Source organism: Heteronotia binoei, chromosome 8 (genome assembly GCF_032191835.1).
Source record: "Heteronotia binoei isolate CCM8104 ecotype False Entrance Well chromosome 8, APGP_CSIRO_Hbin_v1, whole genome shotgun sequence".
NCBI lineage: Eukaryota > Metazoa > Chordata > Lepidosauria > Squamata > Gekkonidae > Heteronotia > Heteronotia binoei.
In genome coordinates, this window is record NC_083230.1 from 71,652,465 (window position 1) to 71,670,690 (window position 18,226).

Genomic DNA, 18,226 nt, shown 5'->3' on the forward strand with positions numbered 1-18,226 from the left:
TCATTTGATACAAAGGCGGGATCAGACACAAAACGTAATGCCGTGTACCAGAGATAGAAACTGTATAAAGGACAGCAGCTGGTAAGCTCCAAGTTGGTGTATCCTCACTGTAGGGCCTCAAGAGTTGGAGGGGGTGTGTGTGCGCAAAGGAAAACTCATGGGTGGACTGGTGAGGCAACAGTGCACACTGGGCAGATGCTCCCAAACTGCTTGACTGCTGCAGATGAAATTGTTCCACCATGATGAAGCCATAATAGGAGTGGTTCTGCTCACCCCCCCCCCCCCCCCAAGCAGTCTCCTATTCCCTCCCTTGCACTAGTTATTTGTGGGCCACATAAGAGCCCTGAATGGGCTACTTCTGGCTCCCAGGCCTTATGTTTGTAACCCCTGTAATGTAAAGGGCTTCAGGAGCAGAGAGCAACGCAAGAAAATGGAATTTAAAGGACATATTATTGGCTAGAAGCTACTATTCATTACTTGGCAAATCCAAATGATTCAGAATCACTTGACTGAGTGCTTTGGTGTGCCCCTGATATCTGTTTATGTACTTGTTGTCAGGTTCCCTTTTCTTGTCCTGTGTGCTTTCCTTTTTAAAAACTTACAGGTCCAAAGATAACTTCTACAGTAACTGCAGGAGTTGCGAATTCACTGTCTGAAAAAATAGTAGATACTATTGGAAGTGGCAGATTGAATGCACCTTTATCATCAGTTCAAATTCATTTTATTCAGAATATGATACAAGAAACTCTGGAGGATTTCAGGTAAATAATGTTGAATGGACATTTTGACTATATTCTTATCAGCTTATTACTTTGAGCTTTAATTTGGCATCAGTCACTGCAGAATTTATAAACCTTTAGAATACTATTGTAGTAGTGCAGTTCTCTTATGCCATTATAAAAGCAGCAGACACTGGAGCAAGTGGCAGGAAACATTTCAATTTGAATAAGTCACTTACTACTAAAGTGTGTTGTATTTTTTTCCAGTTCACTTGCATGGACTTGGCAGCCTTCTATATTGCAGTCTAATGTGCTGAACTTGCTCTCTTCATAGTAAGGGAGTGCTTCTTTTAGAAGATGCCCCTGTAAAACTCCAGAATTGCAGTGATACACGCACTTCCTTGCATGTATCAAGTACCATGGAAGTTCTTATGCCAGATACAGTTTGTTTTTATTATATATTGTTCAAGAAGCTTTGTTGGATCCCCCACAGATCCCTAATTATGTTAATATTGAAATTACCAGCTAGGGAGGGTTTCTTCAGAGATGGGACATGTGCAAAATGCGGCCCTCTGCTCACACTGGTTTTAGCAGTCTAAATGTAGGAACTACAGCATCGTATCCCTGGAGTAGGAGGCATGTGGCCAAAATCAGCATTCGTAGGGCACATAGTAACACTTACGTAGTGCACCAGTCACAACCCTACTCCATCCTACTGGTGAGATGCTCCTATTTTTGATGGCTGCATTCAAAGTAAGAACTTTAAAATGTTACCCCAGGGTAGGTGGGTAGAGGAGGCAGGGAGCAGGGTGGGTGATGAATTATGGAAGCTGTGTTAGTTGTATGCCTGCAGTGACCATCTGTGAATCATCAGAGAAACTTTACTCTAAAGTGCTTGATGGCAGCCAAGTCTTTACTAGTATTGTATGGACCTCTGCAGTTCTGATAAACCTAATTTTTTAAAAAAAAAATAAAATCATGGGGTTACTAGAAAAAGGACTGGCAGTCCCATACATCAGGATTAGATTTCAAACAGTAGACATGTTCTGCTTTCCATCATTCTTTGCTTCTGCTACAGGAAAGCAGAATGGCCAGTGTTTTAAATAAAACAGATCAGCTTTATGTTTCTATCAAAGTGAAATCTTTGTGATATTTTTGCTATTTCTTGTTAACAAAAACATTTTTGTGTAATACATCTGTGATTCTAGCATAATTCAGGATGTAAGCTAGTTCAAGAACTCTTGAATATGGTCCTGACAATTTTCATCCATACTTGAAAGCCCATTTAACAGACACAGCAATAGATTGAAAACAGTAGTTTGGGTTGTCTCCTGTTAATCTAGCAAACGATCTACCACAGAGTAGATCTACCTAGAGGGGCATCTGTAGGTACATGATGTGAGGCCTCTGTTGTAAATGAGAAATGCTTGCTAGCAGCTTAGTTGCGTGTGTGGATCAACTAAATTGTCAGCCCATGAAAAGGTCCATTGTTAAGGTTTTAGCTCAAAATACAGAAATATTTTGAGAAGCCTGCTTAACATTGTATCAGTGCAATGGATTCCTGGGGTGGAGGTAACATGCTTCCTCTGATCTTCTGCTACTTTACACCCACGAATAGGCTGGTCTTGGTGCTAGTTTGCAGAGGAGCAGTGGCAGCCAAATGTTTCACGACAGGTAGAGGCAGAATGGATGGCATACCCTAAAAGGTTTCTATGCCTAGTTTTTTGTGGGTAGACAGAGGTCTTGTGTATATCGCATTTTCCCCAAGATCTGTTAGTCAACATGAACAGTATGAGATAGCCATTGGTAAAGATCCCAATCCTGGAATTCGATTGACATGTGCAGGGGGAGAACAAGAGAAGGATTTTGAAAGGTTTCCAAATTTAGTGGTGTTTAGTAAAGATGTGTTATTACTGAATGGAAGAGAAGGAGTAAAGTCCATCTAGAATTGCATGTTTGCTGCTGTTTTGGCATTAACCAGAGTAAAAGAACTGGAATGAGAGAGAGAATTAGATTTTGTGAACATGAATGAAAGATGCATTTTTGTTTGTTTGTTTCCTTAGGGAAGCTTGTCATCGCGACATTGTGAATTTGCAAGTGGAGATGATCAAGCAGTTTCATACACAGTTGGTATGTATAAAAATGTAAAGTGGTTAGGGGTATTATGGTATGAAACTCAGTTCAATCATTTAAATAAAAATCTTTCCCATGTATTGCATAGCTTGGTATTCTAGTGATCTCAGAAGAACAATGACATAAGAAGCAATAACTTGTTTGCTAAGAGTATCACTTCAAGCTAAAGAAAACTGAAAGTCCCCTTTGAGCTGTTTGAAATTGGCTGTTCCATCTGGTTCTTAAACAAGATAGTTGTTTGAAGGTGCAGGTTAGCTTTGTTTGAAATAAGAGAGCAATAAAGCATTTGTAGGGTGAAGCAGGAAATTAGTGGCTGAGACAGTCGTTCAACCTTCCTATAGTGGGGACAGTTCATTTTCAAAAGCTATATAGATTTTCTTCTGTGGAGAAATTACTGTAACTTCTAACCACCTTGATGCTTAGGCCACCTTCTGGCCACCTTGATTTGAAAAATGCATACAACCACATCTGGGAATTGTAGGGTTTTTGCTCTAATAATCCCTTCCTTTTTTCTTTCTAGAATGAAATGCATGCCTTACTTGAAAGATACTCTGTAAATGAAAGTTTAGTAGCTGAAATTGAGAGATTACGTGAAGAAAATAAGAGACTGCAGGCCCACTTCTGACAAGTCCCTCCTCATGTCAGGGAAATCATGGCATCATCTGGTCAACACTGAATTCCTGTAAATTCAGTATTTGTTTTACTCAGCATTAAGGAACTTTTTAAAAATGGTAGAAAAGGCACTATGTAACAGATTAATTCATAAAAAATATGCACTAATGTTTTGTATCAGTGTTTTTATTGGTAAACTTGAATTACATTGGTTGTATAAAAATAACAGACATTGTTAACCAGAATTTTAGCTGTATATGAAGTGCCTTTTTATTAAGGGGAAACTAATCAGGAAATGCATTTTGAATAAGAATTTATCTACCTTCTGCATTTCCTGATAAATTTATTACACTTTTCAGAATTTCATCTATTTTTGTGGTGAAGTCTTTCTAAGAGTCATGTATTCTTGACTGGAAAACACTCTTATGTCTGGCCTGACAGGAGGGATGCTCTTTGCTACTTTTTTCCTATGTTACTTTGTAAGTGTAGAGTGCAATTTTAGGATTTTTTTTGCTAGTCGAGTTGCGTATTAATCTGCATATTTACATAATTTAATGGCATGCTGATTAATTTAGAGTGAATAAAGAGAATTTGGACTTTAGTATCTTTTGAGTAAATATACTTGGCTAATAATATTACCATATTAATAGGTTTCAGTATGATTCTCAAGCTGTTCTTCCAGCAGAAGTCTGGTTGTCTTACATGGGAGTATTCACAGAAGCCAAATTGAAAGACATAAGCAATACTGCCTTCCCGCAAATCTGTCTGAAAGGATGTATTTACTGTCTTCTACCCCTTTATGACTGGTTTATGTTTCTTGTCAAAGCCGAATACCAAACTGATAGTTTATCTTGCCATATTTTTGTTTTTGACTGCATCTTGTAAGTAATAGAAGGAAAAGAAAGGTCCCCTGTGCAAGCACAAGTCCTTTCCAACTCTGGGGTGACGTTGCTTTCACAACGTTTTCACGGCAGACTTTTTATGTGGTGGTTTGCCATTGCCTTCCCCAGTCTTTTGCGCTTTCCCCCCAGCAAGCTGGGTACTCATTTTACCGACCTCGGGAAGGATGGAAGGCTGAGTCAACCTTGGGCCAGCTACCTGAATCCAGCTTCCACCGTAATCGAACTCAGGTTGTGAGCAGAGAGTTCAGATCACAGTACTGCAGTACTGCTGCTTTACCACTCTGCGCCACGGGGCCGCTATAACGTAAACCATTGGACATAAACCATTACTGCTGTAAATGCTGTTGTTGACTTTATTGGGCTTTACTGGACTATTCCCCCCCCCCCCATTATGAATTGATATTTATTGGTTTCCCTTATTGGCATATATCCACATGCAGTTTGTTCATGTAAAAAGCTTTGTAAAAAGGGAAGAGAGGTTAGCCTATGCTTGGATTAAGATTTAAACTATTAAAGACACTAGGTTTCATGTGGTTCTGTCCCTCAAGCTGACTGGAAAAATATATTTTGAGAAATTGTTATAAATCTAACCTAAAGGAACAGCCTTTCCAATCAATGAAGCTTTTGCCTCAGGAAAGAATCTAGAGACCTCTAATAATTTCTAATACTCAGCTTCCTAATATGGCCAATCAGTGGAATAAAAATGTGGAAAAGACTTTAGGCTTGGATCATGTTATTAGCTTTTAGTATCTTCTAGCCATTTGAATAAGCACAAAAATACCCAGCACTGGTCTCTTCTGCACACCCAACAACTTGTGATTTGGACCCTTGCCCCTCTTGGCTGATTAAATCTTGCCAAAGGGAGCTTAGGCGTCCTTTATGGGACATCATAAATAGATCCCTCTCTGAGGGGCATTTTCCAACACCCTTGAAACAGGCTTTGGTCCATCCCCTCCTGAAAAAAAGTACAGCAGACCCGGCCGAATTGGCAAATTACCGACCGGTCTCTAATTTACTGTTTCTTGGTAAAATTATTGAGAAGGCAGTGGCGTTGCAGTTGCAGGGTTTTCTGGATGACGCTTCCATCCTAGACCCTTGCCAGTCTGGCTTTCGTCCAGGTCATGGGACGGAGACAGTGCTGGTCGCCTTGGTAGATGACCTCCAGTGGCATCTGGACCGAGGTGGCATGGCGGTGCTGATGTTATTAGATCTGTCGGCCGCATTCGACATGGTCGACTATCGGCTACTGACCCGCCACCTTGCCAACATAGGGGTTGGGGGGCTAGCCCTACAATGGCTTTTCTCCTTCCTCGGGGGTCGGGGACAAAGGGTGGCAATTGGGGGTGAGCTGTCCCAGAGGCACACACTTGATTGTGGGGTGCTGCAGGGAGCAGTTCTCTCCCCGATGCTATTTAATATCTATATGCGCCCCCTTGCCCAGATTGCCCAGAGGTATGGGCTTGGGTGTCACCAATATGCAGACGACACCCAGCTCTATCTGATAATGGATGGCCGGCCTGACTGCGTTCCAGGGAATTTGGACCTGGCATTGCAGGCCGTGGCAACTTGGCTTAGGCTGAGTGGGCTGAAGCTGAACCCAACGAAGACAGAGGTCCTTTGCGTGGGTCGTGGTGCCCTGGGGAGGGAAATACCTCCCAGTTTTTGACAGTGTGCCTCTGAAAGAGGCGCACCGGGTCAAGAGCTTGAGAGTTCTACTGGAGCCTTCACTATCAATGGAGGCCCAGATAGTAGCCACTGCCAAGTCGGCGTTTTTCCATCTGAAGCGGGCAAAGCAGTTGGCTCCCTTTCTGGAGCACCGGGACCTAGCAACAGTGCTCGATGCAACGGTCACCTCAAGATTGGATTACTGTAATGCCCTCTACATGGGGCTGCCTCTGTGCCGAACCCGGAGGTTGCAGCTGGTGCAGAACGCTGTGGCTAGGCTGATATTGGGGCTCCCGAAGTGGGAGCACATACAGCCGAGGCTACGCGAACTGCACTGGTTGCCAGTTACCTACTGGGTTTGTTACAAAGTACTGGTTATTACCTTTAAAGCCCTATATGGCCGAGGACCTGCCTACCTGAGGGACCGTCTCTCCCCATACGAACCCCAGAGAGCACTGAGGTCAGCAGGGAAGAACCAGCTGACTATCCCTGGACCAAAGGAGGCCAAACTCCAAAACACCCGTACACGGGCCTTCTCCATCGCAGCTCCACACCTATGGAACCAGCTCCCGGAAGAAGTGCGAGCCCTGCGGTGCCTTGACCAGTTCCACAGGGCCTGCAAGACCACCCTTTTCAGGGTGGCCTTTGCTGGCTGAGAGACCGCTGTTGGGTGACTTTCACTATTATCATTTATAAATTGAATTAGCACCTGGAAATCTGTATAATACTTGGTTAACTGGAATGTTTTAAAGTTAATGTGATTTTAAACTGTATAATTTTATGAATGTTAGGCGCCCTGAGCCCGCCTCGGTGGGGAGCGCGGGATATAAATAAAATTTTATTATTATTATGTGTAAAAGTATATCATGGAGAACTATATGCAGCTGACATCTTGCTGTCATCTCTTAACCATCAGAGGTAACATAACTTGAGTGAAAGAGCCGTGTGCCGCCATTTTCATTGCAGGATAACTTGTTTTTTGTACAAATAGAATATTCATAATTAAATTTATAAATAAACATTATCAATTGGAAGTTATCTTTCTAAAAGGAAATGCTTCATGTTTTGCCTTGGTATTACTGAAAGGAAAAATGTATTTTAGTGCTGCTTATGGTATTGTCCTTGAATAAACAGTGCCTACAAAATGCTCACAATGGGCTAGAGATCTTTTAACAATCACACAATGTAGGCCGTGCTCCAAAAACCATTATGGCAAGCTCTCTGAGTGCAGGGAATCATCTTCCTTTATTTGCTGTCAGAAGTCCCACAATGCTTGACAAGTCTGAGTTTCCGTAGTGATTTGTGTAGTGCATGGAACCGTTTTTAGGTGGTAGAAAGTGGAAAGCTCTGGCATGTACATATGAGCTCTAGAGAACTTTCCTAATAGTGAACCCATTACTCAGGTGGTTGTTTCAAGCTCAGATAACTTATCATTGCTTTATCTGTGAGATTAGAAGATGCTAAGGTACTTCATGTGTAGACTTGGCTGTAACGTGCTGAGTAGAATCATAGAGTTGGAAGGGACATCCAGGGTCATCTAGTCCAACCTCCTGCACAATGCAGGGAATTCACAAATACCTCCGCCTAAATTCACAGAATCTGCATTGCTGTCAGATGGCCATCTAGCCTCTGCTTAAAAACCTCCAAGGAAAGAGAGCCCACCACCTCCTGAGGAAGCCTGTTCCACTGAGGAACCACTCTGTCAGGAAGTTCTTCCTAATGTTGAGCTGGAAACACTTTTGATTTAATTTCAACCTGTTGGTTTTGGTCCTACCTTCTGGGGCCACAGAAAACAATTCTGCACCATCCTCTATGTGACAACCCTTAAGTACTTGATGTGATCATATCACCTCTCAGCCACGTCCTCTCCAGACTAAACATGCTCAGCTCCTTCAACCTTTCTTCATAGGACTTGGTCTCCAGATCCCTCACCATCTTCATCGCCCTCCTCTGGACCCGTTTCAGCTTGTCTATAGCCTTCTTAAAATGTGCCCAAAACTGAACACATACTTCAAGTGAGGTCTTGCCAGAGCTAAGTGATACCATCACTTCACATGATCTGGACACTTCTGTTAATACAGCCCAGAATTGCATTTTTAGCTAGGTTTGTGACATCTTTTTTGCAGGTTTCTGGCATACCTGGCCCTACCACAGGTTTGAATTGCAAAATAAGGTTCCCTTTTCCAAAGCAACACACTGAAATAATTGATTTTTGTGTAACAGGATAGTGGGCATAGTTTATTGCAGGGGTGGCCAATGGTAGCTCTCCAGATGTTTTTTGCCTACAACTCCCATCAGCCCCAGCCATTGGCCATGCGTTCCCTTCATCGGATACCTTTGTCAGAGGTGCCCCTGGACTTGAATCTAGCTGTTCTGTGGACCAACACTGCAACCCTCTGAAACTGCTACTAAATGGGTGTTTCCAAAATCCAGGAACACACAATGATTATATGACACTGTTGCCTGTGGGGGATTGTGAAAGGAAAGCGATTTAAGCTCATGAATCCACTTTAGCTTCTTGTACAGGGAATGAAGATTGTTTTTGCAGAGGATGCAAAACACTTGAATAACACATGTTAAAACAGCACTTGGCTGCCACCCTTACCCCTTATTTCAGTATGCAAAACACTGTTCCATTTCAGCCTCCTACTACCTACAAGAGAACTTGCGATATGCTACTTTGCTTTTTGTATGATCAAAATCAGACTTTCAAAAAGTGCTTGTTAATGCCTTGGACATAACACTGGGAAATATCCTAATAAGCACGGGAAATACAGTACTTATTTTTAGCTAGATGTTCATAGCAACACATTAAATGGTTTTATTAGGCTTTTATATTTAAACTGAAATTAGCAAGGCCTAATAAATGCATTCTTTTTGGAAATGTAAGCTAGATTTTAGTTCTATTGTCCATTTTATTGCCCAGTAACCAGGCAGGGGAGGTGCTTCTGCTTCGCTATAAGCTCTTCAAGTATTTATGGAGAATTGTAGGTTAATTAGTGGATCCCTCCTGCAATGCCAAAATGCCTGTAAAGTTCAGCAGCATTCAAAAGTGAGGAAAACATCTGAAGAGCTACGGTGCTGGTTGGAAGCTGTTCAAATCTGAGGAAGCCAAAAATCTTTTTGACTCCTTAGTTGTATGTCAGGGATCAGTTGCTTCTTTGAGAATATTAAGAAAACAAGAATAAAAAGTAGGCCATTGTAACTATGCAGGCTCACTCCTTCAGAATATCCACGCAGGCATATTTACATTTAAAATATTTTTGATGTTTGAAAGGATTAAATGGTAGTCCTACTGAACAAGTAGGGGACCCACAAGGGCTTGCGGAGAGCATCTCATTTTGCCATCCCTTGCTACATCCTCTTTCTCTTTCCCTGCTTCCTTGTCTCCATCCATCAGCCAAACCTAACATTATGAGCCCCCTGTCTTCAGCTTTTCTTCATTTTTCTTCCTTCCCTCCCCTTAGCAGCCTCTTCTCAGGAAAAGTATTACTCACTTGCATAGTTCCAGCTAAACTGGCCCTATTTATACTGTGAGGAACCTGCAAAGACTTGTAGGGATGCTTCACTTTGTCCTGCAAGCAACCCCTTCCCACACTATTTCCTCTTTCTCTCATTCTAACAACTCTCATATCCTTACCTTTCTTTGCTTCCTTCTTCATTCCCACCCACCAATCTATCTTTTACTGCTCTCCATCTTATTTACTTCATTTATATCCTGCCTTTCTTCCCAGTGTGGACCCAATGCAGCCTACATCACTCTTCTTTAATCTGATTAAATCTCCTTGACTAAAAATCTCGACTAGTCAAAAACCCATCTGTTAAGTAACCATCTGGATACAATATTAAACTGATGGAAACATCTTGCAACAGCAAGGGAAATATTTGGAAATCTGTCAGATAAAGAGTAAAACTAACTTGTGGTGAGAGAAAGATGAAAAATTATCTAGGTGCTGTGTTAAAAACCTATTTTTAAAGGTAATATAAAGAGAACACACCAACAAAAAATGTATTAAAGTACCAATTTTCCCCTGAGGACAATCACAAAGACAGTCTGAGTAAGGAATATTTCTTAATCTTCCCTTCATAACAGAAGTGGGCTGCGCATTCAATCAAGTTCATAAGAAAGCCCTAAAGTAATTTGGGATACTTAGGTAAAATGCCAGTGAGTCAATCATAGAGTTGGAAGGTTCCTCAAAGGTCATCTAGTCCAACCCCCTGCACAATGAAGGGAACTCACAAACACCTCCCCCTAAATTCACAGGATCTTCATTGCTGTCAGATGGCCATCTAGCCTCTGTTTAAAAACCTTCAAGAAAGGAGAGCCCACCACCTCCCGAGGAAGCCTCTTCCACTGAGGAATCGCTCTAAGGGTCAGGAAGTTCTTCCTAATGTTGAGCCGGAAACTCTTTTGATTTAATTTCAACCCATTGGTTCTGGTCCTATCTTCTGGGGCCACAGAAAACAATTCCATACCATCCTCTATATTAGGGGTCCCCAACCTGGTTATTGGAATATAGAAGTGGGAACTTGCAAAGACTTACATGTGTGTGGGATCTCATGTCCTATCAGATAATTGTCAGGTTGTCCTAGATAATTGTCAGGTTGCATTCAGCATGTGTCACTCTCATGGATTGCTGCCTTGTCATGGTGAGAGGGCTTGCACAGTTCAATGAGGCTGTGGGCTATGCCATGCAGGGCCACCCAAGATGGACAGGCCACAGGTGAGAACCCAGACTAAATGTGATCCACTGGAGAAGGAAATGGCAAACCACTCCAGTATGCTTGCCAAGAAAACCGTATGAACAGTAACAAAAGGCTAAAAGATATGGTGCTGGAAGATGAGCCCTTCAGGTCAGAAGGTGCCCAATATGCTACTGGGGAAGAGCATTCAAGTAACCACAGAAATAGTGAAGTGGCTGGGCCAAAGCCAAAAGGACGATCAGCCGTGGATGTGTCTGATGGTGAAAGAACAGTCCGATGCTGCAAAGAACAATACTGCATTGGAACATGGAATGTAAGATCTATGAATCAAAGTAAGCTAGATGTAGTCAAACAGGAGATGGCAAGACTGAACACTGACATCTTGGGAATCAGTGAACTAAAATGGATGGGAATGGGTGAATTTAACTCAGGATTACTACATCTATTATTGTGGTCAAGAGACCTGTAGAAGAAATGGCATGGCCTTTATAGTTAACAAGAGAGTGAGAAAGGCAGTAATGGGATACAGTCTCAAAAATGACAGAATTATCTTGGTCCGTATCCAAGGCAAACCATTCAATATCACAGTAATCCAAGTCTATGCCCCAACCACTGATGCAGAAGAGGCTGAAGTGGACCAGTTCTATGAAGATCTACAACACCTTCTAGCATTAACACTAAAAAAAGACGTCCTCCTCATCATAGGGGACTGGAATGCCAAAGTAGGAAGTCAAAAGGTAACCGGAACAACTGACAAGTTTGGCCTGGGAGAACAAAATGAAGCCGGGCAAAGGCTAATAGAGTTTTGTCAAGCGAAAAAGCTGGTCATAGCTTCCAACAACCTAAAAGGCGACTCTACATGTGGACATCACCTGATGGGCAACACAGAAATCAGATTGATTAAATACTCTGCAGACAAAGATGGAGAAGCTCCTTATAGTCAGCAAAAACAAGACGTGGAGCTGACTGCAGCTCAGATCATGAGCTACTCATTGCAAAATTCAGGCTTAAACTGAAGAAAACTGGGGAAGCCATTAGGTCATTCAGGTTTGACCTTGATCACATTCCTTATGAATATACAGTGGAAGTGAAGAATAGGTTTAAGGAACTAGAGTTAATAGACGGAGTGCCTGAAGAACTATGGACGGAGGTTTGTGACATTGTACAGAAGGCAGCAATCAGTGCCATCCCAAAGAAAAAGAAATGCAAGAAAGCAAAGTGGCTGTCTGATGAGGCTTTACAAATAGCTGAGGAAAGAAGGAAAGTGCAAGACAAAGGTGAAAGGGAAAGATTCACCCAACTGAATGCAGATTTCCAGAGAACAGCAAGGAGAGATAAGGAGGCCTTCCTGAAGGAACAATGCAGAGCAATAGAGGAAAATAATAGAATGGGAAGGACAAGAGATCTCTTCAAGAAAATTGGAGAAATTAAGGGAATGTTTCGTGCAAAGATGGCCATGATAAAGGACAAAAATGGTAGGGACCTAAGAGAAGCAGAAGAGATCAGGAAGAGGTGGCAAGAATACACAGAAGAATTATACAAGAAGGATCTCAGGTTCCCGGACAACCATAACAGTGAAATTGATGATCTTAAGTCAGACATCCTGGAGTGTGAAGTCAAATGGGCTTTAGAAAGCATTACTAACAACAAAGCAAGCGGAGATGATGATATCCCAGTTGAGCTATTCAAAGTCCTAAAAGATGATGCTGTTAAAGTGATGCACACATTATGTCAACAAATTTGGAAAACACAACAGTGGCCACAGGATTGGAAAAGTTTATATTTCAATCCCAAAGTAGGGTAATACCAAGGAATGTTCAAACTATCGCACCTTTGTACTCATTTCACATGCCAGCAAGGTTAATGTTAAAGATCCTACAAGCTAGGCGTCAGCAGTATGTAGATTGGGAACTACCAGAAGTTCAAACTGGGTTTCGGAAAGGTAGAAGAACTAGAGATCAACATTTGCTGGATTATGGAGAAAGCACAGGAGTATCAGAAAAACGTCTATTTCTGCTTCATTGACTATGCTAAAGCCTTTGATTGTGTGGATCACAACAAACTGTGGCAAGTCCTTAAAGAGATGGGAATACCAGACCACCTCACATGTCTCCTGAGAAACCTTTATAAGGGTCAAGAAGCAACTGTCACAACGAGATATGGAACAACTGATTGGTTTAGAATAGGAAAAGGAGTTTGACAAGGATGTATTTAATTTATATGCAGAGTACATCATGCAGAATGCTGACCTGGATGAAGCACAAACCGGAATTAAGATTGCTGGGAAAAACATCAACAACCTCAGATATGCAGATGATACTACTCTAATGGCACAAAGTGAGGAGGACCTAAAGAACCTCTTGTTGAGGGTGAAAGAGGAGAGGACAAATGTAGGCTTGAAACTCAACATAAAAAACAACTAAGATCATGGCATCTGGCCCCATCACAGCTTGGCAAATAGAAGGGGAAGACATGGAAGTAGTGACAGACTTCACATTTCTGGGATCCAAGATCACTGCAGATGGTGACTGTAACCGTGAAATTGAAAGACTTTTGCTTTTTGGGAGGACAGCTATGGCGAACCTGGGCAGTATAATTAAAAGTAGAGACATCACCCTTCCAACAAAAGTCCATATAGTCAAAGCATTGGTATTCCCAGTAGTAATGTATGGTTGTGAGTGTTGGACCATAAGGAAGGCTGAGCGCAGAAGAATAGATGCTTTTGAGATGTGGTGCTGGAGAAGACTCTTGAGAGTCCCTTGGACTGCAAGATCAAATCAGTCAGTCCTAAGGGAAATCAAACCAGAATGTTCCCTGGAAGGTCAGATGCTGAAGCTGAAGCTCAAATTTTCTGGCCACCAAAAGAGAAGGGAGCACTTCCTGGAGAAGATGCTAGGAAAGACAGAAGGCAAAAGAAGAAGTGGATGGCAAAAGATGAGATGGCTGGACAGTTTTACTGATGTAACAAACACGAATTTGACCAGATTTTGGAGGATGGTGGAAGACAGGAGGGCCTGGCGTGACTTTGTCCATGGGGTTCCAAAGAGTCGGACTCGACTGTGCAACTGAACAACAATAACAATTTCAGCATATGTACAGCTGAATGGTGATTTTAAAATCCTATTTATCCAAGTACTGATCCGATTTCATTTGTAAAATGGATGCACGCTGGCTCTTTTTTACAAACAGATGTACCTGCATTTACTGTAACTTTCAAACAGGGCTTGTGTCCTCTTGCGTGATGAGCACATGGCTTCTATCCCATTCACCCCAAAAGCTTTATTTAGGTTTCATATAGCCAGGCCTCAGATTCAGTGGGAGCTCACAGGAGCACAGCTCCTGAACCTTTCTGAGAGTTCCACTCCCTCCTTCTGAGAGTTCCACCTCCTTGTCCATTGAATAGTATGTGCAGCTGCATAACAATCCCTGGATGAGCTCCACCACCTATTTTTCTACAAAATGACCCCTGTCTGTAGCCAACATTCCCCTCTCATTTATCTTTATTTCTTTCATGGGTAAAGCTGAAGGACATCTATAGCAAATCAATTGTTCCAATAACAATATCTTTCAGAAGAGGAACCCCCCCCCCCCTTAAAAAAGCAGCAAAACCAAGATATAGTAAAAATATAGAGCAGCTTTAGGCTTCTGCGGGGATTCTTTTTCCTGCTTTGGAGCATTGTTCCTCCTCCACACTAGCAATAAAGTCTTCCTAGTATCCATGCCATCCTTTTCAGTCTTCTGTTTATTTTAAGAGGACCTGAAATGAAACCCTGTATCTTTTTCTGAAGTATGTTTAGTTGCCATAGAAACAATGATATAAGTGGCAGGGATATCTCCAACCTCTGCTTGGAAGTGTAGCATATGGTTGCTCAATATAGAATAGTTTGAAAACTAAGCTCAGGTTGGGAAAGTCAGGGAACTTGATCAGAACATGTGATGTTACAGAGGCATTGCCTGATGTGACCAGAGCTTTGCCCCTTCATACTTTTATTGTGTACAGACAGGCTTTTAGGTGGATGTGGCTGAAAGTTCACCACTCTCTAGCCGGTTATTACTTGTTTGTGAAACAATATCTTTTATTACGGAAGCACAAGTGTTTAGCATGTTGTTCCTGAAACATATTCTTGTTTTAATATTATTGTTCTGGTACAAGTGCACACACAAAGCAGACTGATACTGAATCCAGACCATTGGTCTATCAAGGTTAGTGCAGAATGGCAGTGGCTCTCCAGGGTCTCAGACAGTAGTCTTATCACCTGCTCCCTGACTCCTTTTAATGGAGCTGCCCAGGATTGTGTCCAGGAGCTTCTCCCTGCAAAGCAGGTGTTTTACCACAGCACTACACCCCCCCCCCCAGCCCCACACATTCAGGTGAAGATGAATAACCTTCCTGTTAATATAAAATATGTTTGGGAAGCAACAATTATCTTTTTCTTTTTGTGCAAAAAGCACTTTTCTGGCAATTTAGCTTTAAATCTTCACCCAGGTGTATAGTACAGGACAAAAATATATTTGGTCTAGCCCTTGAGCATTCCTCAGTTAACAATCTTCTTTTAATTGTCTTTTATTAATTTTTAAAAGCTTTGTTGTTGTTGTTTTAAAAAGACATTGGTGCTCATATACAGGTTGCACTGATTCCCACTGATTTCCTTGTCAAGACCTTACACATGATTCTCTTTCCTTGTTCATTTCTGTTCTCACAGCTGCCGTATTGTTACCCAAAATGGCCCCATCTCGATGTTAGTGAAGAGATGGGGAGACCAAGAGGGTATAGAGATTGCACACCTTTGTCTACCAAGATCCAGTTCAGTAAGAAGACACCAGATTTAAAGGATTTTATAAATTTTACTAGAAAAATATGCTGATTGACAATCACACTTAAACAATCAAAATACACACACACAATTCCAAGCTAGGAAAATAAGAGGTGAATATAGAGATGTATAGACAGAATTACAGGGGTGTTACTGCCTCTCCGGATGTGCAGACATCTTTTAGAAGAAGCTGGGGAGAGAGAAAGACATGAACAACCAGCATGTCACATCTAGGAGGCCCAAAACTAGCACACTGGGGGTGTAACCTGTCTAGGCAGCCTCAGATTGCACACTGGGTGTGGTTTGCTCTCGGGTTTTATAGTATTTTTGAGGGGTGGTCTCCCCTCCTGGAATGTAATGGTTCTAATTGATGAGTTTTCTGGGGCATAATAAATAGATTCTCCATTTGAGACAAAAGATGGAAATGGGTTCCTGATGGGTGCCAGGAAGGATCTGATGGTTTAATGTTTGAAATTAATTTTAATTTAGTACTCTGAGGAAAAGACAGAAAGGGAGGGTGTTTGTACAGTGGGTTTGTACATTAGCATAGGTATCACACAAAAGGAGATTGGGTGGAGTTCTAGAGACAAGAGATTAGCCAGATGCGGTCAGCCAGCTTTTGAAAATACAGATACCTTACCTGGTGAAACTCATTGTTACTGTCACTTTATTGCGAGGGGTGGGGGGAAGCAACTAGAATTAAACCTTGAGGATGCCTGTCATGACCTTAGACAGAAATCCCTTTTGTGGAGCTTTGGCTGGCTCCTTGGCCCAAGCTGAGAGTATTCTCCCTTGGTCTATTTTTAGGATTTCTGGCTCGGGTCAAGACTGGCGACTCCTGCCTTTTTGGAGTGCTCCCATGAGATAGGCAGTGCCTCTTTGCTACAATATGAGGTGGGCTAGGCTGAGAGAGCGAGTGGCCAAGCTCACCTAACAAGCTCATGGCTCAGTAGGCATTTTAATCTGGGTCTCCTCAGTCATGATTTGACATGAATCATGATACCACACTGCTTCTCAGCATCTCTGTGGTGTACTATTAGGTGCAGGAAAGGATGCATTCACAAGTACTGCTGAAGACATTCTCTAGACCTGGGTATAATGATTAAAGTATGAGGGCTTGAAGAGGCATGGGCCATGAAGCTCACCAGGTGTCTTGAGGTAGTCATTTCTCAGCTTAACGTGCCTTATAGGGTTGTGTAAGGATGACATGCATGACACTCTTGGCTGAGGGCAAGATAAAAAAGTTAGAAATAAATATAGAATAGAAAGGGAAAGAGAGGTTCTCAAATGTATTCTACTATCCAGGACACATTTTATATTCAAGTTAGTAATGCAAGAAAAAGCCAAAACAAATTTTAAGTGCTAGCTGTGTAAAGACCTGTAAGAAATTGGATGAAGCTATCCTGTTGCTCAAAAACTTCTGTACCTGTAGGCAGTCCTTTGACTTCACAACATTTATTTTGGCCTCAAGCTGTCAGTGGATATCCACCCATATGACAAAAGCTGAGCTGGTGGCTTTACTGACATGGCATACAAGCAGTAAAGCTCTTTGCTATAAATTGAAAAGACTTGGATTTGTGGGAAAGGTTTATAATCGATGCAGAAATGATCCCCCAGATGCAGGAAGAGTAGAGAAGGTCCTGATTCCGGAAACTCTGCACATGAAACTCAAATCTGGAGACAGAGGGAGGCAACCTGATGAAGTAAATGCAAAACAGTAGGTACTTTCCCAGTGCAATTCTAAACAGTTACACCCTTCTAAGGGCATTAAACTCATTGGACTTAAAAGGTATAGTTCTGTTTAAGATTAAACTCTTAAAGCTGAATATGTAATAGGAGAGATAGATCAATGCAGTCTTCAGTGAAACAATCTTCTTCCTCTTGACAAAATTAATTTGGACTGATTACTCCACCCTCTTAAAAATCATGTTTCTCTGATGTACATAATCCACACCAGAGTTTTCCTACATCACAGTGTTCCTTCAATTTCACAGTGTCATTATTATTATTATTATTATTTGAGAGAGAGAAAGGATGCATGTGAAGGCCAGTGTTCCAGTCTATATTCTGAAGGCATCCCACTGTGCTGCAGGTCTTGTCTTGACATCTTTTTTAGATAATCACACCATTCACATATTGTAAGTGAGGATGGTTAAGTCAGTTTTAATTAACCAAGTGGCTGCTGCTAATTGTGGTCTCATCTGTTGTAGACCACTACACCAAGGGACGCTGAAGAGAAGGGAGATGCAGGAATGACTTTGAAAACAGTGAATAGTCTTATATCATTAGACCTCTGAACATTTAGTACAAATGTTTATTAAATGGTATACTTTTTACCAAATTTATTTATTTTTATTTCATTAGATTTGTATTCTGCCCTCCCCTTATGGGCTCAGGGCAGCTAACAACATTTTAAACTCAACAATACAGCTTAAAAACAAAGCAATATAATAAAACAACAATATACAGAACTACAAGCTAGTCATCCATTGTTACTGGAGTCTTCCAACTAATGAAATAGCACTAAAGTGTGTATTGCTGTAAACTGTCATCAGATGGCACTATTGTTTCATGTAGAATCATAGAATCATAGAGTTTGAAGGGACTTCCAGGGTCATCTAGTCCAGCCCCCTGCACAATGCAGGAAATTCACAAATACCCTCCCCCTAAATTCACA

The 18,226-nt window shown here is 41.7% G+C and overlaps 1 protein-coding gene across 1 annotated transcript in view; it reads left to right on the forward strand.

The window, feature by feature from the left end:
* The window catches only part of NEDD1 (NEDD1 gamma-tubulin ring complex targeting factor), a 28,570-nt gene extending 24,505 nt beyond the window's left edge, over positions 1-4,065 (forward strand). Inside the window, exons 12-14 of the mRNA XM_060245218.1 lie at positions 605-761; positions 2,783-2,849; positions 3,373-4,065. Coding sequence (XP_060101201.1) covers positions 605-761; positions 2,783-2,849; positions 3,373-3,477 — 329 coding nt within the window. The 3' untranslated portion in view covers positions 3,478-4,065. The remainder of the gene's footprint in view (positions 1-604; positions 762-2,782; positions 2,850-3,372) is intronic.
* The last annotated feature ends 14,161 nt before the right edge of the window (positions 4,066-18,226 follow it).